Consider the following 24,879-nt stretch of genomic DNA (forward strand, 5'->3'; position numbering starts at 1 on the left):
CAGGGGTAAATTGGTGTTGTTTTTTTTTTTTACACATTCACACCTATAGAAAGAAACAGTCAATTATTTCTTATCAGCACAAGAGAGATATTGTATACAGAGAGGTCTCACTGAGCACAGCTGAATAACTGAATTCTGATGAGCATTAAATAACACAATTGAGTGTGTTGAGGACAAATTCATGAAATTAACCCTGGTGGATACTTGAGTTCTCTTGTGTGTGTGTCTTGTGTGTGCTATAAAGGTGTCCTACCGACCAATCACAGAATAGATCAGATTATATGAAAACTGATTTCATCTGTCATCTATGAAATCATTTTCTGCATGGACGATGTTAGGTGACTGACAGTTGCGGTTACTTCCGTGGCTTGGATAGACGTGAATCTCTCGTAGCTGAATCATCAGAACAGAAGATGAGCAGCTGCATTAGACGATATCTGATAAATCAGAAATCCAAAACAAAGCCAGTGCAGAATAATTCAAAGGATTGATGAATAATCTGACCGATAATGTTTAGTATTGCTGAAATCAGATCATGCCCAGGAGCAAGACAATTCAATCAGCATCTTCCTACAGCCTAAAATAGCGAACCTAATGGCCTTTTAGTGAAATTAGCCAATATTGATGTGTGTACCTAATAGAGCAGGACACTACCCAGACCCACTTAGACAGTATATTATTTGGACTTCTTGGTTATTAGGAGCCAAATGTACCCATAAAGATCTCCAGAGGTGACCAAACGTTAGGTCATTGCTTTTATAACCAAAGGTCCTCCAGGCTGTGGGGAGAGGGAGGTGCTGTGAATGTGAAGCCAATGTATGAAGCTCTACTCAGCTAATCAGATACTGATTACAGGCTGCTGTATTCTGATGAGCCTCGTCCACCGGACTTGTCACAGAGCCCTATGTCGCCCTGTCAGTCAAAGTGTGTCAACATAGGCTCCATAGCGGTGGAAGAACCAGCAAACCCTGTCAGTGGTGGCCTTTCATCAGGGGCGCTAATAGCTTACCTCCTCTGACTCCTGCTTAGGTGATGACTTCACTGACCCTCTCGACGTGGGAGTCTGAAACATGAACATAAGAATTCTCGATATAATCACACAGTAACACCTGTCAAACCACTTCCTATAATGAGACCTCAAAGCCCTCTAATGTCCATCACAGTGACATGGAGAACAGTGGAGATTGAAAATCAGTCACCCACGGTGTCCAGAAAGGACAGACACACTCCCTGAGTACACTCTGTCAGCTCAAACACTTTGAACACGGACTGAAGACCCACTTCAGAAGCTGGGTCACTGATCATTAATGATGCCTGGAGGAGACTTCTTAGCAATAAGCTCTTTACTACAAAAAGGCATCTGGCTGATTATCAAGAGGCCTTATTACCCATGTGGAAAAGCCTTCATAAGAAATCAAACAGGATTTCTGCATTTGTGATGTGGAAAACTTAAGCCATGATTACTGCTCCGTAATATTAATCAGATGATGTAAGGTACAACATGCCATATGTCATAACTGAAATAAAATGGGCAGTGTGAGCAGTGGGTTCAGTGTCAACCTCCACTGCACTTTGTTTTGGGGGTTTTTTTTGTTGTTGTTTTTGTATTTCATCTGATTGGCTCAGTCTCATTCATATCTGCTGAGATCCCAGTGAAAGAACATCAAAATGAAACATTTCCAGCCTCCAAACATCATTTCCATTTCAAAGGCAAACTTTTTACAGAAGTTAAATCCCTGTACAGAATGCCTGAATGTTTCCATAATTTAGGATTTAGGAATTTATTAGAGCGTTTTAACTGATGACGCTAGTGAGTAAGTTAAGATATCACTTGTCCAAGAATAAATACATACAAATGTTGATATTTCAGACATCTGTGGGACTGGTTTCATCTCTTACATGAGGAACAATAGATTTTTTTTCAGACTTTTATTAGATAATTAATAGATTACATTCATTTCTGCTTTTTTGCAGGCTTTTCATACCAGTGTTAACACCAACTACAACCTCAACCAACTACAACATTGCACTGATTATTTAAAGATTCCCTGCACACATAAAATGTTCTGCTTTGGGTAATAATTTATCTGAAATGGTTTTTAACAACTCTCTAATTTCCTTCTCCCTAATTTAAACATCCAGAATCTATAAATAGGCAAATATTTTTAATTTCATAAGTTTAACTGCTGGATGCAAGATGTCTCCTACTTCACTAAAAGTCTATTCTGTGTGCCAGAAAGGTCAAATTTCTACATCACAGTTGTGTAAATTATACACTGGACCATGATTGACTACTTTAACAAGTTGTGATGTCACAAATACTGCTTAAACTCAGATTTAAGGTGAGATTAGAGAAACTTTCCTTCTTCAGCAGATGAAAGTGAAAACAGACTTCTAATGTCAAACATCATTCTGCACAGTGAGGCAACAATGATGAGTGAAGGGTTACCTTAATATACAAAGTCATTACACCATAATACAGAAAACGTTCATATCTTTCATTTTTTTGATCTCACCTCTTTCTCTGCCTCTGAAAGCAAAACGACAAAGTTGTCAGGAAAGACGCCTTCTTTGCCCCCGATCTCCCCTCGCCACCAGCCGGGCTCTCCTGTGTCCTGTCAGAGAGGCAATGGAAAAAAAAGGGGTGAAATATGAAACTGCACTTGTGTAATCAAACTGTGGCATCTGCATATTTTACTGTGTCTCTTTTAGTGTAATATGCAAGTTATTTCTCAATTTTCAAGACAATTCGGAAGAAAAGTAATAAAACCTCACTGAGTAGCTTTCAAAGTGGACTATAAAGGGTTAAAAAAAGATGCTGAGAGAGGCTTAGGAGAACAGCAAAACTGGCACCTTGTACACTTGTTTCTAACCAAACAGCAGCTGTATTGATCACTGACCACACGCTGTCTTCTCAACTGCCTCCACTTGATGGCAGCAGCTTTCAAGATAGTCTTGGCAGTGAGACTGGAGGACTCACGGTTATGTGTCACTATTTGCCTACTACTGCACAACAAACCCTGAGTCAGAGTCATCATACCTCCACAACGTGTCAAGAGGCAGCTGAGCTGAGCTGAGCTGAGCTGAGCTGAGCTGAGCTGAGCTGAGCTGAGCCAGCCAAGAATCTGTGGAGCTTCATGTGTTGGCTGGTTGCCCTGTGATGCTTCACTCCTGAATGACAGTGTGAGACTCTACAGGAGAGACTCAGGGCCAATTCTTTGGATTACATTAGTCAACTGGGACAATTAAAAGGGTCTGAAGAAGTGCCTCAATAAGTGCGGAAGAGGGAAATCAAGAAGTGCAATGTGCTCAATGAGTAACAGATTATTAGTCTTCTCGGAAGATATTTGACTGTTAGTAAAAGCAAAAGGTCTCCTTCCTGTCTCAAAGTCTGAACTAAGAGCCATTATTACGTTATACATGAAGTCCGACAGTAACTCTTTAAGACAAATGCTGAAAAAAATAGAGAAATCATCTTTGTTTTCATTGTGGTCTCATTTTAGACTTCAGTGTGTTTTATTTTAGAATAACCCTTCATGTGATCAGAACACACACAGTATATTCTGTTGGTTTCTCTTACAAGAGGAGCTATGGGTCGATTTTTTTGATATTTTAAACTTTTTTTATAATAATTACATGGACAAAAACCTGTGACCTTGAATGTAACTTTTATGTCTGCAGCTGAGAACAGTGAAGTTTTGTTTGGGAAAAGTCATTACTTCAGTCCTGATATCATCTTACAGAATCTAATAAAATCCTTACATACAGCTACCTATGAGCTATATGGTCTGTATCTATTTAAAGTCCCATTTTAAATCAATAGATTTTTCACTAGCAACTGAACACTTTTCTGTTGTTTTACTTTCCCCAAGTCTGGTTTGTAGTGGAATAGAGAGAATTGTTGCAGATGAACTTACAGATCCAGACTCATCTCACAGGCTTTTCACTCATGTTGTGCTGTGGTTGTAAGTGATATAATCACAAAATTAAGCATGATTCTGCAACTGAATGGCCTGTATCTCACCTAAAATCAATTCAGAACCGATTTTAGTAGATAATTATGGAGAAATTTGACAAAGCTGTGCAGACTGCAGCAACGTCAGTCTTAAAATTGTAATCAGAGAGTTAAGAAAACCTAGAGATTGGTAAGTTTGGAAGGTGTAGGAAGGGTTTGTGCCATGTTTAAGTATCTTTGGTTGAAATTGTCAAACAATTATATGACATGCTGAAGCAAAGTTATTCACCTCAGGCAGTACCAGTCAGATGGGGTTAACTGCTTGGATGGGCTGATGTTAGCTGGGCTGTTATACTGACTTTATGATGAGTTCTGCAGCTGTGAACAAGCATGCAGGATGACATAAGAAAAACCAAACTAGCAGGTTAGTTCGGCTAATATAACTACTAAGTACTTCCTTCCCATTCTCTGCTTATAATATTCAGTTAATTGGTGACACACAAGTATTTCACTGAACCTCAGCGCTGTTCTCACGTAAACCCAGTTTGACAACTTCAATCCATTAAGCACCGGTAGCTTACTTTGCTCAGTATATGGATGATGTCGCCCTCTCTCAGGCTCAGCTCGTCCTCGTTTGTGGCCTCAAAAGCAAAGGTGACCTTACAGCACTCTTTAGCTGAGGAAACAGAAACAGTGGAGTCTTCACAGGGATTCAGGGGCAAAAGCACACAGAGAAACCAAACAGAGCGCACTACATGTACATGTATACAGATATATTTTTATTTATGCTAGTACACAACAGCCTGTCTGTAAGCTGATGGATTTGTCAAGGATGTAAACATCCTCCCAACCATGTATACAACACAAGACTTTAGAATCATTTGTTGAAGGAAAATTCTCAAGTGCTTTCAGTATTTGCAAATAATTATTCTTTTCAAACTACACAGTGGAGCTGCAACTAAAGACAGATGCAAATAATGCTAACAAAGCGAACATGCAAACTTCACAAACAAACAGGACAAACGGAAAGACACTTTAAGCATCATTTACCTTTGGATTTGCTCTCTCCGTCTGCTCTCTGCGAGTCTGTCATGTTGGAATGGGCGGGCTTTGCAGCAGATGGTAATGATGGGATTGGCTAAAATGAAGCAAACCATACAGATGGAAATGATTTATTGGACATGAGTGGATATGTGGTTCAATGTGGAAAAGCCCTGTCTATGAGGCAGGTTGTGTCTGAACTGAATGAGAGGAATAATCTGATCATGTTTTGTTATGGACGTTTATGGATGGTGCAGTTAATTATGGAAGTGAGCAGTTAAGGATTGTAGAGGATATGGACAGAAAGAAGAAAGGCTTGTTAAAGTTCTACCCTTTCCCGCTCTACAAGGAATGTCTGATGTTATAGCTTGTAAGTGATGACAAGTGTTCAGGTCACACGCACTACATGGAGGCAAAATATACAAATAACAGAATTTTTATCAGAAGGTCACCTGCTTCCTACTATGAACAACAATGGGATTATAAATGAACAGAACAGTTTTGGTTATTTCCCATAAGAGACTTATGTCAGTGTTGTTTTTTTCTGTGCTGTTCTCAGTGGTTTTAAATGGGTGGGACTCTGCTGGAAAAAGGTGATGTCATATATTTCCGTGCGCCAATCAGACTTTTAGCAATATTATAATTAGAATCTGATGACAGTTGTGGGTTGTTTTTTCTGGTGTTGTAAATCTGATCAAACTACACTCACACAGCTGAGTATTAAACCAAGCTGGCAGCATTGTTTTAAGGGCGCCTCAACACTCTTTAGTCCAGCCTGAAATATCTGGACAACCTTAACATGGATTGCTATGAAATTTTGTCATTTTGACATTAATGGTCCCCAAAGGATGAATCCTACTGACTTCAGTAATCCTCTCACTTTCCCTCTAGTGCCACCATGAGGCTGACACTTGTGGTTCAGACTGAAATATCTTGCCAACTATTCGATGGACTGCCAAGAAGTTTACGACAGATATTCAAGGTCCCTAGAGGATACATTATTTGACTTTGGTGATCTACTCACTTTGTCTATAGCGCCACTCGCAGGTCAAAGTTTTCACTTATGCTACATGGGTGGATTCACACAAAATGTGGTTCAGACATTCATTGTTCCCAGGTGATGTATTCTGATGACTTTTCCTTTGGCGCCACCATGAGGTTAACTTGTTAGTTCTTTTATTGAAATATCTCAAGGACTACTAGATGGATTGATGTGAAATTTGGTTAAGGAATTCATGGTCACCAAAGGATGAACTGTAATATCTTCGATCTCTGATCAAAATTTCATTTGGTTTATGACCACATACTTGCAAAACTCAAGACATTCCCATCAGCCTCAGCTGTACATTGCGTTTAGTGATGTTAGCACAGTGCAACACTAAACCAGCACAGTGAACATGATAAACATTACACCTGATAGACATCAACATGCTAGCATTATCAATGTGCGCATGTTAGCATACATTTAGTTCAAGTACAGCCTCACAGAGCTGCTGGCATGGCTGTACACTCTTAGTCTTGTTTAATATTTAACTTTGAATAAATAATATATAAGGACCTTATTTCCAAACTTTAACTGATGCTTACTTAGTCATAACTATCTAATGTGCTGGGAAACTAATGAATATTTCAAACAAGATTTTCAGGAGCTGTTGTTTTTAACCTGTTGAAAGTAACAGATAAGTCTAGTTTCTCTGTCTCATATAAGCTTGTTGTTGCTTCCAACACTGATTGAGTTCAGCTCAACTCAACTCAAGCCACAATAACAGACCTTTTTGAAAAGTGGCAAAAGATCAAAAATGATATGAGTGTAAACTGATGTGACAGTATCCATTTGATTTCACAGGCAGGATGCTGTTTGTCCCTGATACTACTACAGGGAGAGGGGAGAGCAGTACATGGATTATGTGGGTTATTCAAGGTCAAATGAGATACCGGAGGCTGTGAAAAGAAGGGAGTGGGACCATGCAATATGTGGTGGTATGTGAGGAGTGAAGGAGAGTGAAGGAAGCTGTGTTAGTGGTGAAAGAGAGTGAGGGCTGTTGTGAAGAGGAGAGAAGGAAAAGAGGGGAGAGTTTCAAAACGGAGTTACGTGCTGAACTAATTAAGCAGTGAGCCATGTTATTATATAGCAAAATGTTATATCAAGTCTATCTGAGCATATCATCCACGTGTCTTGTATGTATGTTTCAAAACTGCAAAGGAAAAACCTGAAATAGGAATATAAGATACAACATTCCATGAGTTTTCCATTTCAAAAAGGACTTCCTTTTTCCACATCGAATAGAATGATAGAATTGCCAGAAACAAGTTCCAATCAAAAATAGTGTGTCAGATGAAGATTCCTGACTGAATTTCGTCATTTTTTTCGTTTTTTGTGTCATGTACATGTGCTGACGACAACTTAAACCACAAGTGTATTCACAACAAACAAAAACTTCACATGAATCTGGGTAAGTTCCCTCAGAGTAGACAGTAAACAACATGGGTAAATCAATGTCATGCTGATCTGGGGTGACAGACAGTGGTTTCAGCGCTTACCACACCTACCAAACGCACCTTTCAACACCAGGGACAGCGCCTCAGCAAACTAAAAATTATGTTTTGTCTCCCAAATCCACCAAGGAATTTGTCAGCGTGCACAAGCGCAGACTGCCGGTCTGTGGCCGACAGTGACACATTCTCTGCCAGATTTTTTTTTTTTTTTTTTTTTTAAAAACAAAACATGGTACAAATCTCTTTGTGGCCTATAAATAACTTTATAGGCTATTACATAAAAATAACTTCAACTTACATCTTCACAATGCTATGCCACAAGCTGGTCGCCAGTTTACAAAGATTAAAACGTCAAAACATTACATAACAATTGCATCTCGTTAGTAACAAAAACCGAGGAAGAGCCTTAAAAGAAAGTTACCTTCAAGAAGACTGCCGAGTACTTTACGCTTTGCAGTCTTTCTTTTTAGTTTCTTTTCTGGAGCTCTCAGCTCTCAGGGAAACCACCGTTTACGTTTGGTCTTTTTAATATGATCTTTCATGTTGGCATTTCCACCGTGTGTGATCGAAAATACTCTCGCAGTATGTTCAGAACGTTCAGAACAGAGAGACTGACTCTCTTCGGCATGATAGTTAACTGTTAGCACACTGACAGGTTCTGTTAGAAAGGGCTGCAAGCGTCACAGACTAGCAACAGCCTCGACAACGACACACTGATTGACTGACACACGAACAGACAAATCAGTGTTGAATGTTTTTATATTGGGTTAGGTAATAATGAGTGGGACAGAACATGATAAACGTCTATGTAAGCGCTGAAAACAACTATAATATTATAATTATTATTTGAATTGTGGTGAAAACCGGGAAATTTTAGTGTTTTACAGACATTTGTCGGGACTCATGACACCCAACTTGAAACCAGGACATCTAGTCACCGTATGCTGACCAAAACAATACAGAAACTACAAAATATAGATGACAAAAATGAAAGTAAGGAGGATACTTACTTAGCTTGTTAGGAGCACAAAATTGTTTTGCAATTTAGTGTGGTATTTACGGAGACCACATATGTAAATGAGTCCAGCCACAGTTCATCTGATTTGCATAAAGCGCTGCTAAATGAGACCTGATGTCAGGCTGTGCTGACACATGTTGCACATGTCTGGAAAGCAACGGAGCGTAAAGAATGCTTTTTTGTTGCTGAACTTGGAAGACACTGTTGTAACAGCAAGTGTGTATTCATACAACGAGAATACAAGGAGATTTCTGGTAAAACTTTGGGTAGATTATAGTTGTAAAAATATACGATGTCTACTTAATAATTATTTGAATGCAGCAGGAGGCCAGTGATAGAAACTCTTTGTCAGCTTGCACTCAATCTTTCGACCTGGCTGTAGTCTCTGTGCACGTCCGAGAAAAACAATACAGCAGATTTTACACCTGCTTTTCCCGGATTTCCAACATAGTTTCCTCTGCTGCAGTGGTAAATAAATCAGGTGCAGGAGCTATTTGTATGACTTTCCATTCCCTCTTCCCATATTTTGCACCTTTAAAACAGAAAGTCTTAAGCTTATTACATAAGCTCAAACACACCATTTTCAGTGGTGCTGCTTTTCTCCCACTTTAGCTGTGCAGAACTTTGGTGCTGCCCTTTCACGAAACAAGGATGAACAACATTTGACTGTTTAGCTTAAAAAAGAGCTGCAAATCCTTCGTAAATTCCCCCCTTGGTAAATATCTATTTTCAATATCCCATCAGCACTGCAGACCGTAACATCATTGACCCGCATCAAATGTGTAACAAACTAAAAAAAACACAGCCCTTCGTTTCTTTGCACGTCTTTGTGAAAAGATCGTCATGTGCAATTTACTAGTGGACACGTTTCAGAGAAAAAATAAGGAATTTCTCTCTGATGTTTTCATGTCTCTTTACCTTTGAACTGAAAATAATCTGTTTTCACAAGTCAATACAATTCAGCTATTCTCAACAATATTCTACAAATATTCATTTCTGGAAAATTTCTCCAAAATATCTCCAAATGGGTGTCTTGTTTTTACTGTTGAGTACGCAACATTTGACAATGCTTTGTGTGTTACATACAAAGTTTGCGTCACTCACTTTCTCCTTCTTTTCCTCTGTTTCAGGGCTGGGCAGTCGGACCTTTAGTTTGACTGACCCTTCTCTGAAAATATCTCCGAAGCCGACACCTCTGATCTTCTTGGGCTGGGCGATGACTCCGTTCCCTGAGGCTGGTTGAGGTGATGTTGGGGTAGCGGTGCTTTCCACACCACTTCCATCTATGGAGGATATGCAACATGGAAAGACAATCAACCCGTGTATAACATCTTAATGTTTTTCCCCTAAATTGTTTTGGAGAACCCATATTGCATTCTTCTCAGCCACCAGACGGTGCTAAAAATTACAAAAAAAAACTAAAATAAACAAAACACATGAATGAAAAGATTTGTTCAAATGGGCTCAGTAGCAGTTGTTTTGAATGTCCTCAGTTTATCACAGCTTTAATTCAAAACAGATGGTTAACGGGGAACTTTCCTCACATGATGCAGTCACATAATATCTAACCTCCAGTTGCAGACACACACACACACACACACACACCACACCACACACAGAGGTGTTTACAGAGCTGCTTCACCTCCAGGTCGTATAACAAGCAGACAGAAGGCTTAGACGCATCCAGCTACAGACTAAACCTTCAGCCAACCTTCTTGTTGAGGCTTGTTTCCACTGGGCTGCGATCACACCTTAACAGCTCCATTACTACACTTGATCTGACTGACGGTTTACAGCCATAATGTCAAAACAACACGGGGAATGAGGCCGGGACGCTCTGCACGAAAAGAGAATAAATGTCTGAATGAGATAGAAGAGACAGCAATCATCTGTCTGAAAAATGACACAAAGCAGTTGTTGTCATACGCTGAAGAGAGTTGAATAAGTAAAAACAGACAGACACACACTGTTCTGCTCCAGTGTGCCTCAGTGTTGGGTGTGTTTCAAAAAGGCTCCGTTCACAGATTCACAGTCACATTTGAGTATAACAGAGACTTAAAACAGGAAAAACAATCACTTTCATCAACCGCAGTAAATGCACCCAGTGTTTGTTTTGGTATCGCGCCACTTAAACCAAATATCGGATTCCAGATCTCCTTCTCTTGTGTTTTTCCAGCTACACGCCATCCGTCACGTTCACGAGGCCCTGCTGTTTTTCTGTCTCTGTCTTACCAGTCTCATCTGCCGCGGTGTCGTTGGATTCTCCGTCCTCTCCCGTAGCATCCAGCTCTTTGACGAAGTTGGAAGGAAAGAGTCCCGACTTGCCGTTAAACAGGCCGTTCCACCAGCCCTCTTCAACCTGCACGCAGAACAGATGTGATCCTTTCTCCCCTAATTCTGAAGAGGGGTAGTTCTTAACAAGCCACATGTTTTTTTTTATAGATTTGAAAATCGCTCTTCGATAAACAACCCCTGTATAAAAAAAAATGAAGCAAAAAAAAAAACATGAAACCGGAAATTTACAAAGATGAAAGGCCAATTTTTTCCATGTAATCACATCATGTCACACAGCAGCTCATAAATCCTCTTTACATAAATATATTAGCAACTCTTATTGCTCATAAACGTAAAGTGCTTTCTACTGCTCGATCCTCTCTTACTTGTCCTGACTTGTTTGCACCACAAATAACCTCAAATAACAGTCAGTGTGTCTTCACTGATTAAAGACATAACATGCTCGTAATATTACACCTGCACACTCTTTTGTTTAACCTTAAACTGACAGGTCAGCAATTAAAAAAGGTTGGATATCACACTTTTTTTCTCCCCCCCTCAACCTTCACCATTTCAAAATACAGTTAGATCAGAAGGTGCACTTAACGTGACCTGGTTAGATTTACAAATTATACAGTCAGTGTGGACGTTTAAAGTACCTCTTCGATGATGTCTATAATTTCTCCGACTTTCAGCTCCAGCTCATCTTCGTTCTGTGGCTGGTAGTCAAACAGCACCTTGCACTGTCTCTTCTTAGGCTCTGTGAAGACAAAACACCGGTTAGTCAACCGACATGCTGCGTGGCTTCGCGCGTGCACGTGAGCGCGAGCACCGGTCTGTGTTTATATTTTTGAACATAACTGCGCGCGTGCATGTCTCGGACTCCTCTAGAATACCAAAGTGGGGCGTGTGCGAGAAGTGGAAGAGGTGAGGAAAGCGAGCAAGGTGTCTATCCAGGAAGTGGGAGGGTTTTTCAGCAGGGTGATCCTGTGGAAGACAACGGACACACCCTGCTGCACAAGCATAACCGCACACAGAAAACTCTACCAGCAAGGAAGAAATGGTGTCACTTTTTTTTAGTTTTAGAAAAACATTACATGGTTGCTCATTTGGTAAGATATAAATATGAGACACAGACTTCAGCGCAAACCTCAGCACCATTTATCCCAAATGACTTTATTTTCTGACAATTTGTAGGTCAGAGAGCTTATTCTCAATGCCCAGCTTAGAACTGTGAACATCTAGTATAAAGTAGTTCAGTTATTTAGACAAAAAAGGGTATTTCCTCAAGATGCATGTTAATTTAAATCATCTGATCAACTCACTAACCAATAAAAAACAATCAGATTATGTTCAAAGCTGCATTCATTATTTTTTGGCCACTTGGGGGCAGAAGAAAAACTGTAAACACAACACTGACTTATAATTACCTTTTGAAGCTGTCATGGCAAACTTAGCAAACAGTTCCCTGTTTACACATCCAGCAGATACAGAGCATCACTAGCCTTCATTAGCAACCTGAAAATTGAAAGTTCAGTATTCAATCTCCTTATGGCTCTGTTTTGGTCTGCTAAATGCTCCATTATGTTCAACAGTTTGCCAGCAACCTTGAGTTCATATGTGTCAAAAATCAGTATCAGAGTATTTTTACATCAGAATCCCTGTCTTTTCTCTTCCTGTTAAACAGCTTCAAATGTTTGATGACTCATCCTGCACTCAGGGGTGTTTACAAAAGTTCATCCTATAAAATGTGACTTTGGGTGAGTACCTAGCCACAGTGTTGATACAAAACCAGGTCTAATTCATTCGTCTCTCCCTCATCCTCCTCCTGATCTAACAGCAGGTGAGGGAGGGTGTGTGTGGAGCCGACAGTCCTCTGTAGACTGAACATAAACAACAAAGTTGCGGGTTGTAAAATCAAAACATTGAACTGAAAAATGCTAAAACACTGTGTAGAGCTGAGAGGGAACTGCAGCGCCAGGTGATAATTCTCTGAAGGTTCATCATCATGAACAACCCCTTTCACATTACACATGGTCATTTCATACATTGTTAACATAAAAATATTCAGTAGAGCAGCTTTAATGCACATGAACCCACAATGACATTTCTTAGATCCCAATTTTTTTACCCATGATGCCTCTGTACCTGATGAAGACCCAATTAGGCCTCAAAATATTGTACTTTTTCTACATGCAATTAAGAAAAACATTTTTAAAAGGTAGCATTCTACTGTGTTGTGAGTCTTTGGGAAGCAGATCAGATCTCAATTTGCTAATATATGTTATCACCTGTAAAATACACCGAGGTACAACAAAGCCATCTTAACATAATGACACACGCTTACTGTGTGCCAATCAGTGACACAAACGTTACATTATTTTGACCTGAGGAAGGCTCTATGTTTAAATCTCGGATGTTCTTTGTGTTGTATGAACACCTCCTTTCAAATTTAAGTGTTTACTCCATAATTCAAATACATGTGTAGATGTGTATATGAGTGTCTGTTTGTTTGTATGTCAGTTTCAGATTATCTCAATATAAACTTGTACTATCTTCCACTGGCCAGATGTACTTTATATCACTTATAAATAAGGACACAAATTAGGCTCAGGCAGTACCTATTTTTTCATACCTTCCTGACATTTCACCAGAGTATACGGTATATGATGGTATTTGTGTATTAAAAAACAAAGAAACCATAAAAGCAGAGCTGCTGGTGATAGAAGTCGTTGTAACATGCAGGGTTTCTGCCAGTGTATTGCAAGTTGCCTAAGTTGACTCCCTGCCAGGCCTAAGCATCGGGGGAATTTTTTAAGTGTATTTTGAAGATGTTTTTTAAACTAAATTGTGTAATACAAGTAGCGTAGCTCCTTTAAGGAATAGCTCAGTGTGTAGTGAGCGTGCGGTCGAGAGAGAGAAAGCATGTGTATGTCGATGAGGCTGGAGCAGACAGTATAAGTTAGCAGTATAGCTGTGCAAAGTGTATATAGTTATATATACTATATATATAATATATAGTTTAGGCTATTTGTCGGTGAATAAATGCAACAATTCCGCAAAACCCAAGCCAAGTTCCCGTGTATTGCTTGCCACCCAGCTGAAGCGAAGGGGTTTAGCCCCAAAGCTAGCCATAACTTTGGCCCAGGCTCACTTAAGGTGGACCAATCGTTTTAGCGATAATCTCGGCCGCTCCTCCGAGTTTTGCTCAACAACTTTACCATCAGGACTATACCCAAAATACTCTTAAACAGGGGCAGAGGTATTCTTCTTTTTCACTAGTCCTGTAACGTTATCCCCCCACTCGCAGTCACCATCAGCTCAGTTCAGCTGCCTGTTCCACCAGTAGAGACTGACCTCTTGTGGCGCGTGCTGTACACTACAATACAGCATCTCCTCATCAGTTTAATAGAAAGAGGAGCGTCTGTATTTTTGACAGTATTGAAAATCGTAGCTTCTGGATTTCTAAATACCCTGGTATATCGTAATGCCTTGACACCACCAAGCCTAACACCAATGTAGGAAACATCACTAATACCTGTTTTAACAGTGCTATTGTGATGGCAGCTAAATGTACAATTACACCCTGAAGTCAAGCTCTATACTTGTGAAGTCTAAATGAGTCAGCCATTCTGTAAGAATAGAAACACAGTCACAGCAGATAGAAGAACAAAGACAAAGATGCAACTGTACTCATGATAGGATCTTTGAACAAGACCGGACATGGTGGAGGTATGCAACACACACTGGTGCATATATCAAAGCACACATGAGCTCACACACAGGAGACGCAGGTGAAATCATCTTTTATAAGTGTCGACTTTGTTTTAACCAGCCAGATGCCACATGAATGAGATTTGAGCCCAGACAATGAATGCAATGTATAGCAGACATATAAATACATGTATATTAATGTCTTCATGTTCCTGTCATTAACAGTTCAGGACCTTACCATGCCTTATTGAAGTAGCATTCTTTATGAGTATTATTTCACCCAAAAATACACACACACACACACACACACAAAACTACAGCATCTTACTCTTTGCGGGTGCTGGTGGCTGAGGCAAGAAGCCACCAGTTGGGATGCCGATGGTGCTCATCCTCTGAACCAGGTTGGCCACGTTCCCTGCACTCTTCTCTCTCCTCAGAGGCTGAGAGGTCTCCTCTTTCGGCTCACTTTTTGTTTCTTTGACCTCTTTGGAATCCTTCTTCAATTCCTACAAAAAAAAAAAAAAAAAAAAAAAAAAACAGCAGTGAGTGGGAAGCATTTTTAGTGTTACTATCATTAAATTATCATTATTACTAACCACAGTGACTTCTGCAAGCTACTACTGCTCATACTCCTGATACAGTGCGTTTCAATACTGATCAGTAAAATTCTTTTTTACTTTTAAATGACTCATTTAATTATTTCAAAATGATACAAACAATCTTTAAAATGGACATCGAGAGAGTTTATTTTCTAATAAGCTGCATTTCACAGATATTGCTTTTATTTTGTAAACTACCTTCTTTCAGACAAATGAAAATGTACAGCTGCAATCTTGGAACCAATCGGCTATCTGTCTGACGATGATTTACACACGGAAATCAGAACACTCCCAGTACCAAAACCTTGTCCCGTCGCCTACAGATTCTGCATTCATATGCAGATATCTGTTTATAGAGATTATTGCGGCTGTGGTTTTTATTATTGTCCTCAAAGAGATGCCTACATACACCACACCAATCAAAGTATAACTGAATTTTAAGCACAAAAGTGACAGGTACTAGGATGACACAAAGAATCTTAATCTACAGTAAAATCTCCAATTCTGTCAAATCACTCAAAAGGTTGAACAGCCGTCTTCAGCTAGTGACTATGGACTTTGTTTGTTTGGTAACAGACAATAGTTCATGGCCCTGATGATGTTACGTTTTCAGCAGAGGTGTTTGTGGTGGGATTTATTTCCACTGACCATAGCCTGACTATAAACCTAATATCTAACCTCAACCCCGAACCCCAAATTAACTCATTGAGGAGGTGAGGATGTGTATACTATTTGAATGGGTTGTAACAGGGTTGACACACACATCCACAAAAAAAATCCCTTTGTTTCCCTTTTGACTGCAGCCATCCACATTTTTTGTGGATGTGGTAAAGCAAACATTTCACCACACTAATGACAAACAAGCCGCAATTCATGCCCAAGCTACTAACAGGAGCTGAATGCAGAAAAAATGCATATTGAACGGGAGGCAGACAGCTAAGATAGAAACCATGTAGTCATAAAGAGATTATCAAGACATCAGGTGGACAGAAAGGCGACGTGTGAAACAAGGTGAATCGGTTTCAGACAACCTAAGTGGAAATGAAATGTGTATGACAATCTGCATTCTGGTGAGCTAAAGCGACACAAAACAAACCATCACTATGGCAACTTGCGTCAGTGCTCAATTGTACTAGTTACAGCCCACTCATGCTAAATCTAGCTGTCGCTAATGATCCCAATCATGTCATGCAGCCAGGCGGCTGTAAAACAGCTGCCACATTCTCCCAGCCTGGGGAACTCCCTGACAACAGCACAAAGTCCACATCACACTGAGGACTGTGAGAATATGGATTTTTTCTTACTGTGGTGAAAAAGTAACGCATGCCCACGGTGCCCCTCCCCAGAAACAAATAATTACAGTCTTTTTTATTATATTAGTACGTATGGTGTTAGTTTGATGATGTTCCTGCTTGCACTTATGTTGAAAATGTACACTCTGTTTTGATTAAAACACCATACATTTTCCATGAAAGAGCGACTTCCCTTCACTCCTCCTCCACACCGCAGCAGTGAGTTCAGCTCAGCTCAGCTCAATTCACTCAGTGGGTCATGGAGACTGTGTAAAACACAAACACACACGGCTGGAGCCCCTGCCGTCTCTCCCACGGTGGAGTTAGACGGTTGGAGGCAAAGCCTTGCACCCATCCACGCTCATGAGCGCTACGCCTGGCGAAATGCTGTCAGGAAACACATCTCGCCTGGCATAGTGACAATGAGAACTATGATTGGCCCCCACTCTGATCACAGGCACTGTTTACATACGGGCCGGCATGCACAGTTCAAACCTCCGGTGAAGAGAGGTGGGTCTGGCGCTATTCACTGTTTTTCAACAGGTGAGAGAGTATGTTTATTCAGCCAGGGAGAGCTTTTATTAGATGGGTAAGAGCGAAATTTAGTTGGAGCCTCTGAGTCTAAAGTAACCAAACAGATACTGTTGAAATGATTTATAACATCCTCAGACAGGTCACTTCTATCTGTCGCTCAATGTAAGCCGTCTTCACATATGAACTCTGGATAATGTCTGGAGAATTAGGTCTGGACATTGTCTGGAATTGCCCTTTCACACATGTAGCACACAACAGAAGACAGTCCATGTCAGATGTGTTCTCACCTACTGGAAATACTCTGTTTGGTTTAGGCGAGGGGTGCAGGAGGCAGGACATGACGCAGAAAATACACTGTGGTTGTAATTCAGCAAGAAATCACAGTAAGTCTTCTCTCTCACTAGCGCTAGCTTCGCAGCAAAGCGTTCAGGCACAGTCAAAACAACGCAGCTTAGCTAGCCTGCTGCGTTTATCCAGCGCCAGTTGCATGTGTAAAATAGCGGCTGCGGATGAGAGGGGAGTCGACTGCTGGAAGACAACGACGTTGTATTTAAGTTTATGTTCTGCTTGTTCAACAATATTATAAATCGCTCATACCGTCTCCCTTACCGCCAGATTTTGTTGCACTTACAGTGACGAGCAGTTGTAGCCCACTTCGCCGGAGAATTCACTGCTGTATCACGCATGGGCTCAATCGGACATTACACAGACTTTGTACAAGGGAACTGGCAGGATAAAGTCTGTCTTATGTCCGGTCCAACTGATATGGACGTCTGCGTTGACACATACAGCTCCTCCAGGTGACGTCCAGATAATTCCAGGCTTGCATTGCATGTGTGGAAGGGGCTGTAAGACTGAAGACAAAAGGTGGCTGAGCCTTTGCTGTCAGAGCTTATAGACCCACATGATGTCCTTGTTGGGAATCTGAGACTCAGCAAGTCAATATCTAATCGTTAAATCTCAAAATATACTTTCTATATAAATAAATAACCACTATTATTACTCACATACACCAAGAAAGACAGATCAGACTGGTGTAGCTGGTAAGCAGTGACTACCCCTTAAAAATGGAAGTATGTCCAGCTGGGAGCTCAGAGCAGTAGCAACTCAATTACACTGCTGAAGCAACAATAGAGTGTGTGTGTGTGTGTGTGTGTGTGTGTGTGTGTGTGTGTGTGTGTGTGTGTGTGTGTGTGTATGTATGATAACTGGACAATGACCCAGTTCACCATCCACTTCCTGGTTTACACACGCTGACTTTGCAATTCCAAAGTAGAGAGGAAGTCCAGCTGTGTGTGTGTGTGTGTGTGTGTATGTGTGTGTGTGTGTGTGTGTGTGTGTGTGTGTGTGTGTGTGTGTGTGTGTGTACTGAGACAGAGATGAGAGCAAAAACAACAGAAATGCAGATGAATTTAAGTTCTCCACAGCCGTGCTTCAGAAAGCTGTGCTGAGACAATAAAGTAAAGATGAGTGGAAGTGGAAGACAAGACACAAGAAGGGCTTTCACAGCTCTCAGATATCTGTGTGTAGTTCATTGACACTGCTGACTGTCTGCCAGCGGAGCTTAGAGTGTGAAGAGGACTGTTTTCACACATCCATTGTGTTAATTGGATTGCACATACACAGAGTGCATAAATTATGGGAGTTCCCTCTTCTTCAAGCATACTCAGCTGTGTGATGTGTCATCTTTTGTCTTTAGTGGAAGTTTCAAAAAAAATGACAACAATAGAATTCACCTCTAAACGGCACTGTGAGTCTGTACTCAGTGTTTTAGCACATGACAAGCTGTAAAAACACATTAAGACCAGTGGTTAATGGTTTTGACAGTTACATATAAACCAAACCAAAAAAAATTACCTCCTGTATTTCTCCAATCTGTCACATAGACGCACACGCACTCACAATAAATCATCCGCACCCAGAAACACCAACATTAGCACCGAAAATGGATGGATGAACAGCCAACACACACTCAGAAAACCTTCTCACATTTCAGATAACAAACTCAGACCCAGAATTCATACTTCAGCAACAACATGCACTCATGTCAGTTCATCCTTGCTAACCACAGTTTCTTTCCTTACCATCTCCTGCCCGTCCATGTTTCATGTCCCCTGATCATTCAGCTACAACACCGATTAAAGGGAGCAGGAAGAAGAAACACATCATCATCATCTCAGGCCATCACGTTATTCTCAGGAGCAAAGTTCAACAGCCTGCTCCTTAAAAGATTAACTATACGAGCCCAGTGACAGGCCCAGGCTGCTTAGCCGATTACCTATCTCACTACAAAGGATTATAGGAAGAGAAGAGAAGAGAAGTTCGCATTAGCAGTGCAAATATCTTGCACTTAGGTGTCTCGAGTGATGACTATGACTCACCTCTACCAAAACCACACGCTCATACTGTGTGTCTACTGCTTATGAGCTGCATAGTTAACTGTGTGCACTGATTAGATGGAAACTGAGTTTCCATTCCATCAATTAGTTTAAATGGAAATGTCATGACAGCAGGTTCACTAAGCACAGTGTGTGGAAATCCGAGCAAAGTAATCGACTTTGGTGATATTCTAATATATGAATTTGTATCATCAACGATAAACCAAACATCCTAACAGCACGGACGTTTGCAGTAGTGACATGCCAGATCAGTATTGATACCGATCTTATTCAGTGAATCGGGTATCAGCCGTGACACAATCGATCCACATTAAATAGTCCATGTCATTATAAAATTCATTGCTTCTCTGACATTCGTTCAGTCATGCAGGGTGAGCCCAGGAAAAAGAGCAATGGCATCTGACTGTAACACCTTATTGGCAAATGAGGTACTGAAATCTGTATGAGGTGAGAAAAAAGTTGAAGCAGTGCATCCCTTCTATTACTCCAAAATGTAAGAAGCTATTGTTTTACTAACTGCCGTTTTATAAACTACTTCTCTGGTCAAATAAATAGTGGAAAGTATTCTGGAAACATGTTTTAAAGAATATTGCTCATCATAGTTTAGAGTAGTGATCTGTAGTGATCTAAAAATCTAAAAAGGATTCATCATTCCTGACGTCATCAACCCAGGCTTTCAGTCCTGTGTTATCAGGACATTAGCAGAGTTCATGTGGCCGTTCTGGCTGATAAACCTCTGTGCAGGCTATGGGCAGAAACAAAGGCTCGATATAGAGCTGCAGGTGAAGGTTGAGCTGACACATCTGCGCGTTGCTTTAACCTTTTACCATCATTGTCAGCTAGAGACGCAGTTAGCATCATGTATTCAATCCAGTGAAACAACCACAACAGCCTGTGTTTGTCTGCTCCTACTGTCAGTACGTTGACTCACAGTTAGTAGTGATTTACAGAGCACATACTTTAACTACAGAAAAACTTTCCACAACTGCAGGATTTCTGTATTCATACTAGGCATGTTGATTCTCAAGTTTTTCACAGATCAACTAGTCATTAGTCACTAGTAGTGATGCCACAGTGGGGGGAATTTTCCCACTGACAAATAAACTTGTGACAACACCGGTATTACCAGTTACTCCAGACATTTTACAAAATAAGATATTCGTCAGTGACACTCATCTGTAGAGCGCTTGATTTGATCTTTAACATTAGATTTTTAGTTTAGATCTTCCCATAATACAGCCGGGTTACAGCACACACAGACGGGGGCGAGCCAGAGGACGACCGCCACTTAGAACCAGAACTCGCCTGCCACCCAGAGAGAGACACACACCGAGAGCAGGCTGAGCAGGCAGAGAGCGGGAGAGTTGTTGCCGAAAACAAGCACCGAGACCCGGAGACATGAGAGTAGCTGCATGCTAACGGCTAGCGTTACGTTTGTTTACAGCAGCAGGACAGAGAACAGACGTCTCACTCTGCTACTTTTTGCTGCGACTCTGCTGCTGCTGCAGATGCTCCCGGAGCAGACAGTCAGTTTATAATTGAAGCATCTCTCGTCCGAATAAGTATTGATAACACGCTTACTTTACAAGTTGGAGTTTTTCTATTTGATGAATGTGGGCGCTGATAGGCGAAAATGAAATAAATGTGTTCGTTTCTATAGACAAAAGCCAAACTACGGTATGGGTGGTGGGCAAGTCATGTAATCTGTGTATGTTCCAACACCGTGTAACACCGGTAACATCGACCACTGTGGCAAGCCTGGTCACTAGTCAGTGACACACTCGATTCCAGATTGAGTGATCGCACAGAAAGGGAAGCAAATATATATGAAACAGATATTAGACAACCCTGATTATAAGACATACAGGTAAAACATGAAATACTTCCACTGAAGCAGAACATGAATAGCACATTTGTGTAGTTTGTTCTATCAGTCACACACTTGCACTCTCCTGTCAGACTCTTGGATGCAATTAAAATGATTTTCTCTGGCAGTTAGCATTCGGTGCCTCGGTGTGTTACTGCAGTTCAACTTTTTATTTTTACTCATCAGGAATTCATTTCACAAACCGAATCGGGTTCCCTGAATACGTACTAGATGCACTATAAACTAACTAGCCTAGCAACAATAAGGCTACAAACAACCCATAACGCAACACACTCTGTAGAAGATACCTTCCTTTCAAAAAGAGTATCTGATGTCATGAATAATACTAAGTGCTATCATGAATGCACATCACAATGCATGCTCTTCTTCTTCTCTTTTTTTCTGCAACACCATTACCTTGCTTCAACAAAGGATACTTTTGCTTCTTTTCAGCCAAGCATACAGTATACTCTCCAGACTGGAGTGTATCCAAATATAGGAATTGAGTGACTGGACCACATCTGTTAGCGGCCAACACTATAAGCCACAGACTGCTATTGGTCTAATAATGTTCACTGCTCCAATAGGATTATCTCTAATGGTACAATAGACAAGTGCATTTAAAACCTCAGTGGAAGTGCAGAGTCAGCTCTATGCTGCTTACAAGATAGCTATTAAAACATCGAGCGCAATATGATTTAGTAAGCGGCGTGCCAAAGAGTCATATTCCATCTCCTCTCTCACCTTGACGAAGTTGTCGGGGAAGAGGCCCCTTTTCCCGTTAAGGTCCCCCTCCATCCAGCCATCCTCCTCTATATAGCGCACGTTCTTGATGATGTCGCCCAGTCGCAGGGTCAGCTCGTCCTCATGGATCGCCTCGTAATCATACTCCACCACAACCTCTGATCCACAGGGCGGGAAAACACAGAGGGAGAGAGGATGGAAGAAAGACAGGAAGCCGAATTAATATGTTAAAGTAATATTTAAAATCACTTTTATATATAAATATATCTACGCTCCTGCCCAGTAATAAAATAACAGTGACTAAACATATAGCAGTTGCTTGTTTGTTGAATCTTTTTACTGTTTCATTATTATGTGAATCTGTGTATTGTCTGGTTCTATCACCCATCATCATTTGAAGATAAACACATATTATTTCCAAAACACAGCCTGATGAGTAAAACAGAGCAGGTATCAATTGCAACTGGTACTTTCCGGAACAAAAATACATTTCTTCCTCTGCATCCACAACTACTACTACAGTTGAGTGATTGCACATACTGCTCAGAAAATGTGTATAAGGCACTGTAAGTTCAAAACAATAGACCAAAACGATACAATATGTTTTAAAAAGCCAATTGTTTTAGTATGCGCATTACAATTACAAGATAAGGAAGGAATGTCAAATCAGGCGCAAATGCTTAGAAAGAAGTAACATTGTGTTTAGTCTCTATGATGGGAAACACAATGTGCTTCACAGCCCACAGAAACATCACATCACAGTGATCTAATCTTCCAAACTCAGACTAAATATGGAAGTGCTAATGGTGGAAAAAATCTATTGACTCAGCTCTGAGGATGCATGAATGTCTCGGTCAGAGGAAAATAAAAGGTCTTTATTCACAGGCCAAAACCTGACCTTTAACCATGAGGTTACAAGTCAGGTGTACAAGTTGCCTACTCTGTAAAACAGCAATCAACAAAAAAAAAACTAGAAATAACACCTCATGGTTGTAAGCCTTCGCCAACCAGTCAAGTTGCTGTTTATATCCATGTCTGTCCAGACTCATAATATTTGTAGTGAAGACTTTGAGGGAATTTAATAAAAAGGTATTAAGTGTATTTTCCTTGTATGTGTTCACATTTGGACAATAAAGCTAATTCTGATAGAAGACAGTTGTAGCCATGACAGGAGAGAAAGCTACAAATTCTAAAACATGGATGCTTCACATACATCTTCAGTCCAGCAGCACAGAAGATCTAAACAATCACCACAGTTTCAAGGTGGGAACCAAGATTAGTGTCATCAGTTCAGTTAGCATATGAATTCTCGAGTTATGGCCTGTGAGGTCACAGTGACCTTTGACCACCAAATTCAGTTCATACTTGTGTCACAATTGACATTTGTGCCAAATTTGAAGAAATTCCCTCAAGGCGTTCCTGAGATATAGCGTTCATGAGAATGGGATGGAAGGATGGACAGACAACCTGAAAACATAATGCATCTGGCCCTGCTTTTAAAAAGTTACAAGGTAAAAAAAGGTGAAATAAAGTTGTTTTCTGAAACTGAGGCAACTCAATTTGATTACAAATAGTGATTTCTCTTGAAAATTCCTTTTTCAAGCTTCCAAGCAACTGAAAAAGACTGAGAGAAGCAGCCAAAACAACACTTGACTTTCGATTTGGCCATAAATACACTTCCAATCTAGACAAACAGAGAAAGAGAGAAGAAGGCAAAACAGACTGATAGCTGCCTGACTGCTTCCAGCGCAGCAGGTTAAGCAGCCTCTAAAAATAAGCGGGCTGCAGAGGACTGACTGGTACTGAGGTATTTTACTATGTGATGTGGCTCTTTAACACATGACTCATAGCAAAGACACTCCACTGGTATGACAGCCAAAACAAAACAAAACTAAAAAAACACGCAGGGTACACTGCAAACGCACACAAACCTGGACATTCATTCAATCAGCGCTAAAGTATGTTGTTCAAGCGAGATTAACTGGTGTAAAACTTGGCTCAGCTTCACCTGTTGGTACATGTGTCAATGTATGTGTATGTGTAGTGCATGTGTGTTTGGCTCTGCTCTCCCTCTGACATCATCAACCTTGGCCCGACATAGCAGCCTGGGCCGAATTCCAAGGAGAAATGGGCCCTGACCGATGATCTCAGAACAGCTTTCCCTCCCTGCATCACACGCTCAGTCATTAAGACTTTGAAAAGAGGATAAGAGGAGCAGCGGTTCAAGGAGAAGCAGACAGAAGAGTGAAGAGCTCGCTGTCTGACAATCATGCTCTCTGCCCCACTGAGACAAACGTACTTTCACTAACAGGGTTGTCTGCAGTGTGGGGTGAGACAGCCAAACACACACACAACAAAAATCAAGACTATTGTTTCATGTGAGTAGCAGGCCAGAGGATATGTTCTTTCTAAACTTTGCATGCAAACCCAGGAGCCACATTATTTTAGACCTGCGACAATTAGTCCATTAATCGATTAGCTGATTGACAGACAATTAAGTGCAAAGTAAAGAAACCAGAAAATATTATCATACGACAAGCTGGAATAAGAGAATTCTGATATTTCTTCTTAAAAAAAATAACTCAGAATGAATCATCAATTATCAAAATAGTATTTTATGAGTCAACTGAATATCTTTGGGTTGTGGTCTGTCTAGACAAAACGAACATTTGAGGATGTCACCTTGGGTTGTGGGAAACTCTGATCAACATTTTCAGACATTCTATAGACCAAACAACTAATCGGTTAATGGAGATCAGTATCATTTTACATAATACTAGAGAAATCCAGAGATGCTCAAATCAGACTTTTTAGGGTCAGTGTGGATGTCATTAAAACTAATCATCAATCGGTTGCTGTTCTTGTAGGTAAAGAGGTGCTTGAAAGTTTGTGAATCCTTTAGAATTTGCTCTATTTCTGCATAAATATGACTAAAAATGTGCAAGT

The 24,879-nt window shown here is 40.5% G+C and overlaps 1 protein-coding gene across 2 annotated transcripts in view; it reads right to left on the reverse strand.

Moving 5' to 3' along the window:
• The window catches only part of LOC122999755 (CD2-associated protein), a 66,141-nt gene that overhangs the window by 27,762 nt on the left and 13,500 nt on the right, over positions 1–24,879 (reverse strand). Inside the window, exons 2-10 of one of the 2 annotated variants that reach the window (XM_044376965.1) lie at positions 21,934–22,091; positions 14,827–15,004; positions 11,444–11,544; positions 10,743–10,869; positions 9,615–9,793; positions 5,006–5,093; positions 4,537–4,631; positions 2,517–2,615; positions 1,010–1,063 (exon numbers count right to left, since the gene is read on the reverse strand). In XM_044376965.1, coding sequence (XP_044232900.1) covers positions 1,010–1,063; positions 2,517–2,615; positions 4,537–4,631; positions 5,006–5,093; positions 9,615–9,793; positions 10,743–10,869; positions 11,444–11,544; positions 14,827–15,004; positions 21,934–22,091 — 1,079 coding nt within the window. The remainder of the gene's footprint in view (positions 1–1,009; positions 1,064–2,516; positions 2,616–4,536; positions 4,632–5,005; positions 5,094–9,614; positions 9,794–10,742; positions 10,870–11,443; positions 11,545–14,826; positions 15,005–21,933; positions 22,092–24,879) is intronic. The other variant, XM_044376966.1, reaches the window with a different exon arrangement.

Source organism: Thunnus albacares, chromosome 16 (assembly GCF_914725855.1).
Source record: "Thunnus albacares chromosome 16, fThuAlb1.1, whole genome shotgun sequence".
NCBI lineage: Eukaryota > Metazoa > Chordata > Actinopteri > Scombriformes > Scombridae > Thunnus > Thunnus albacares.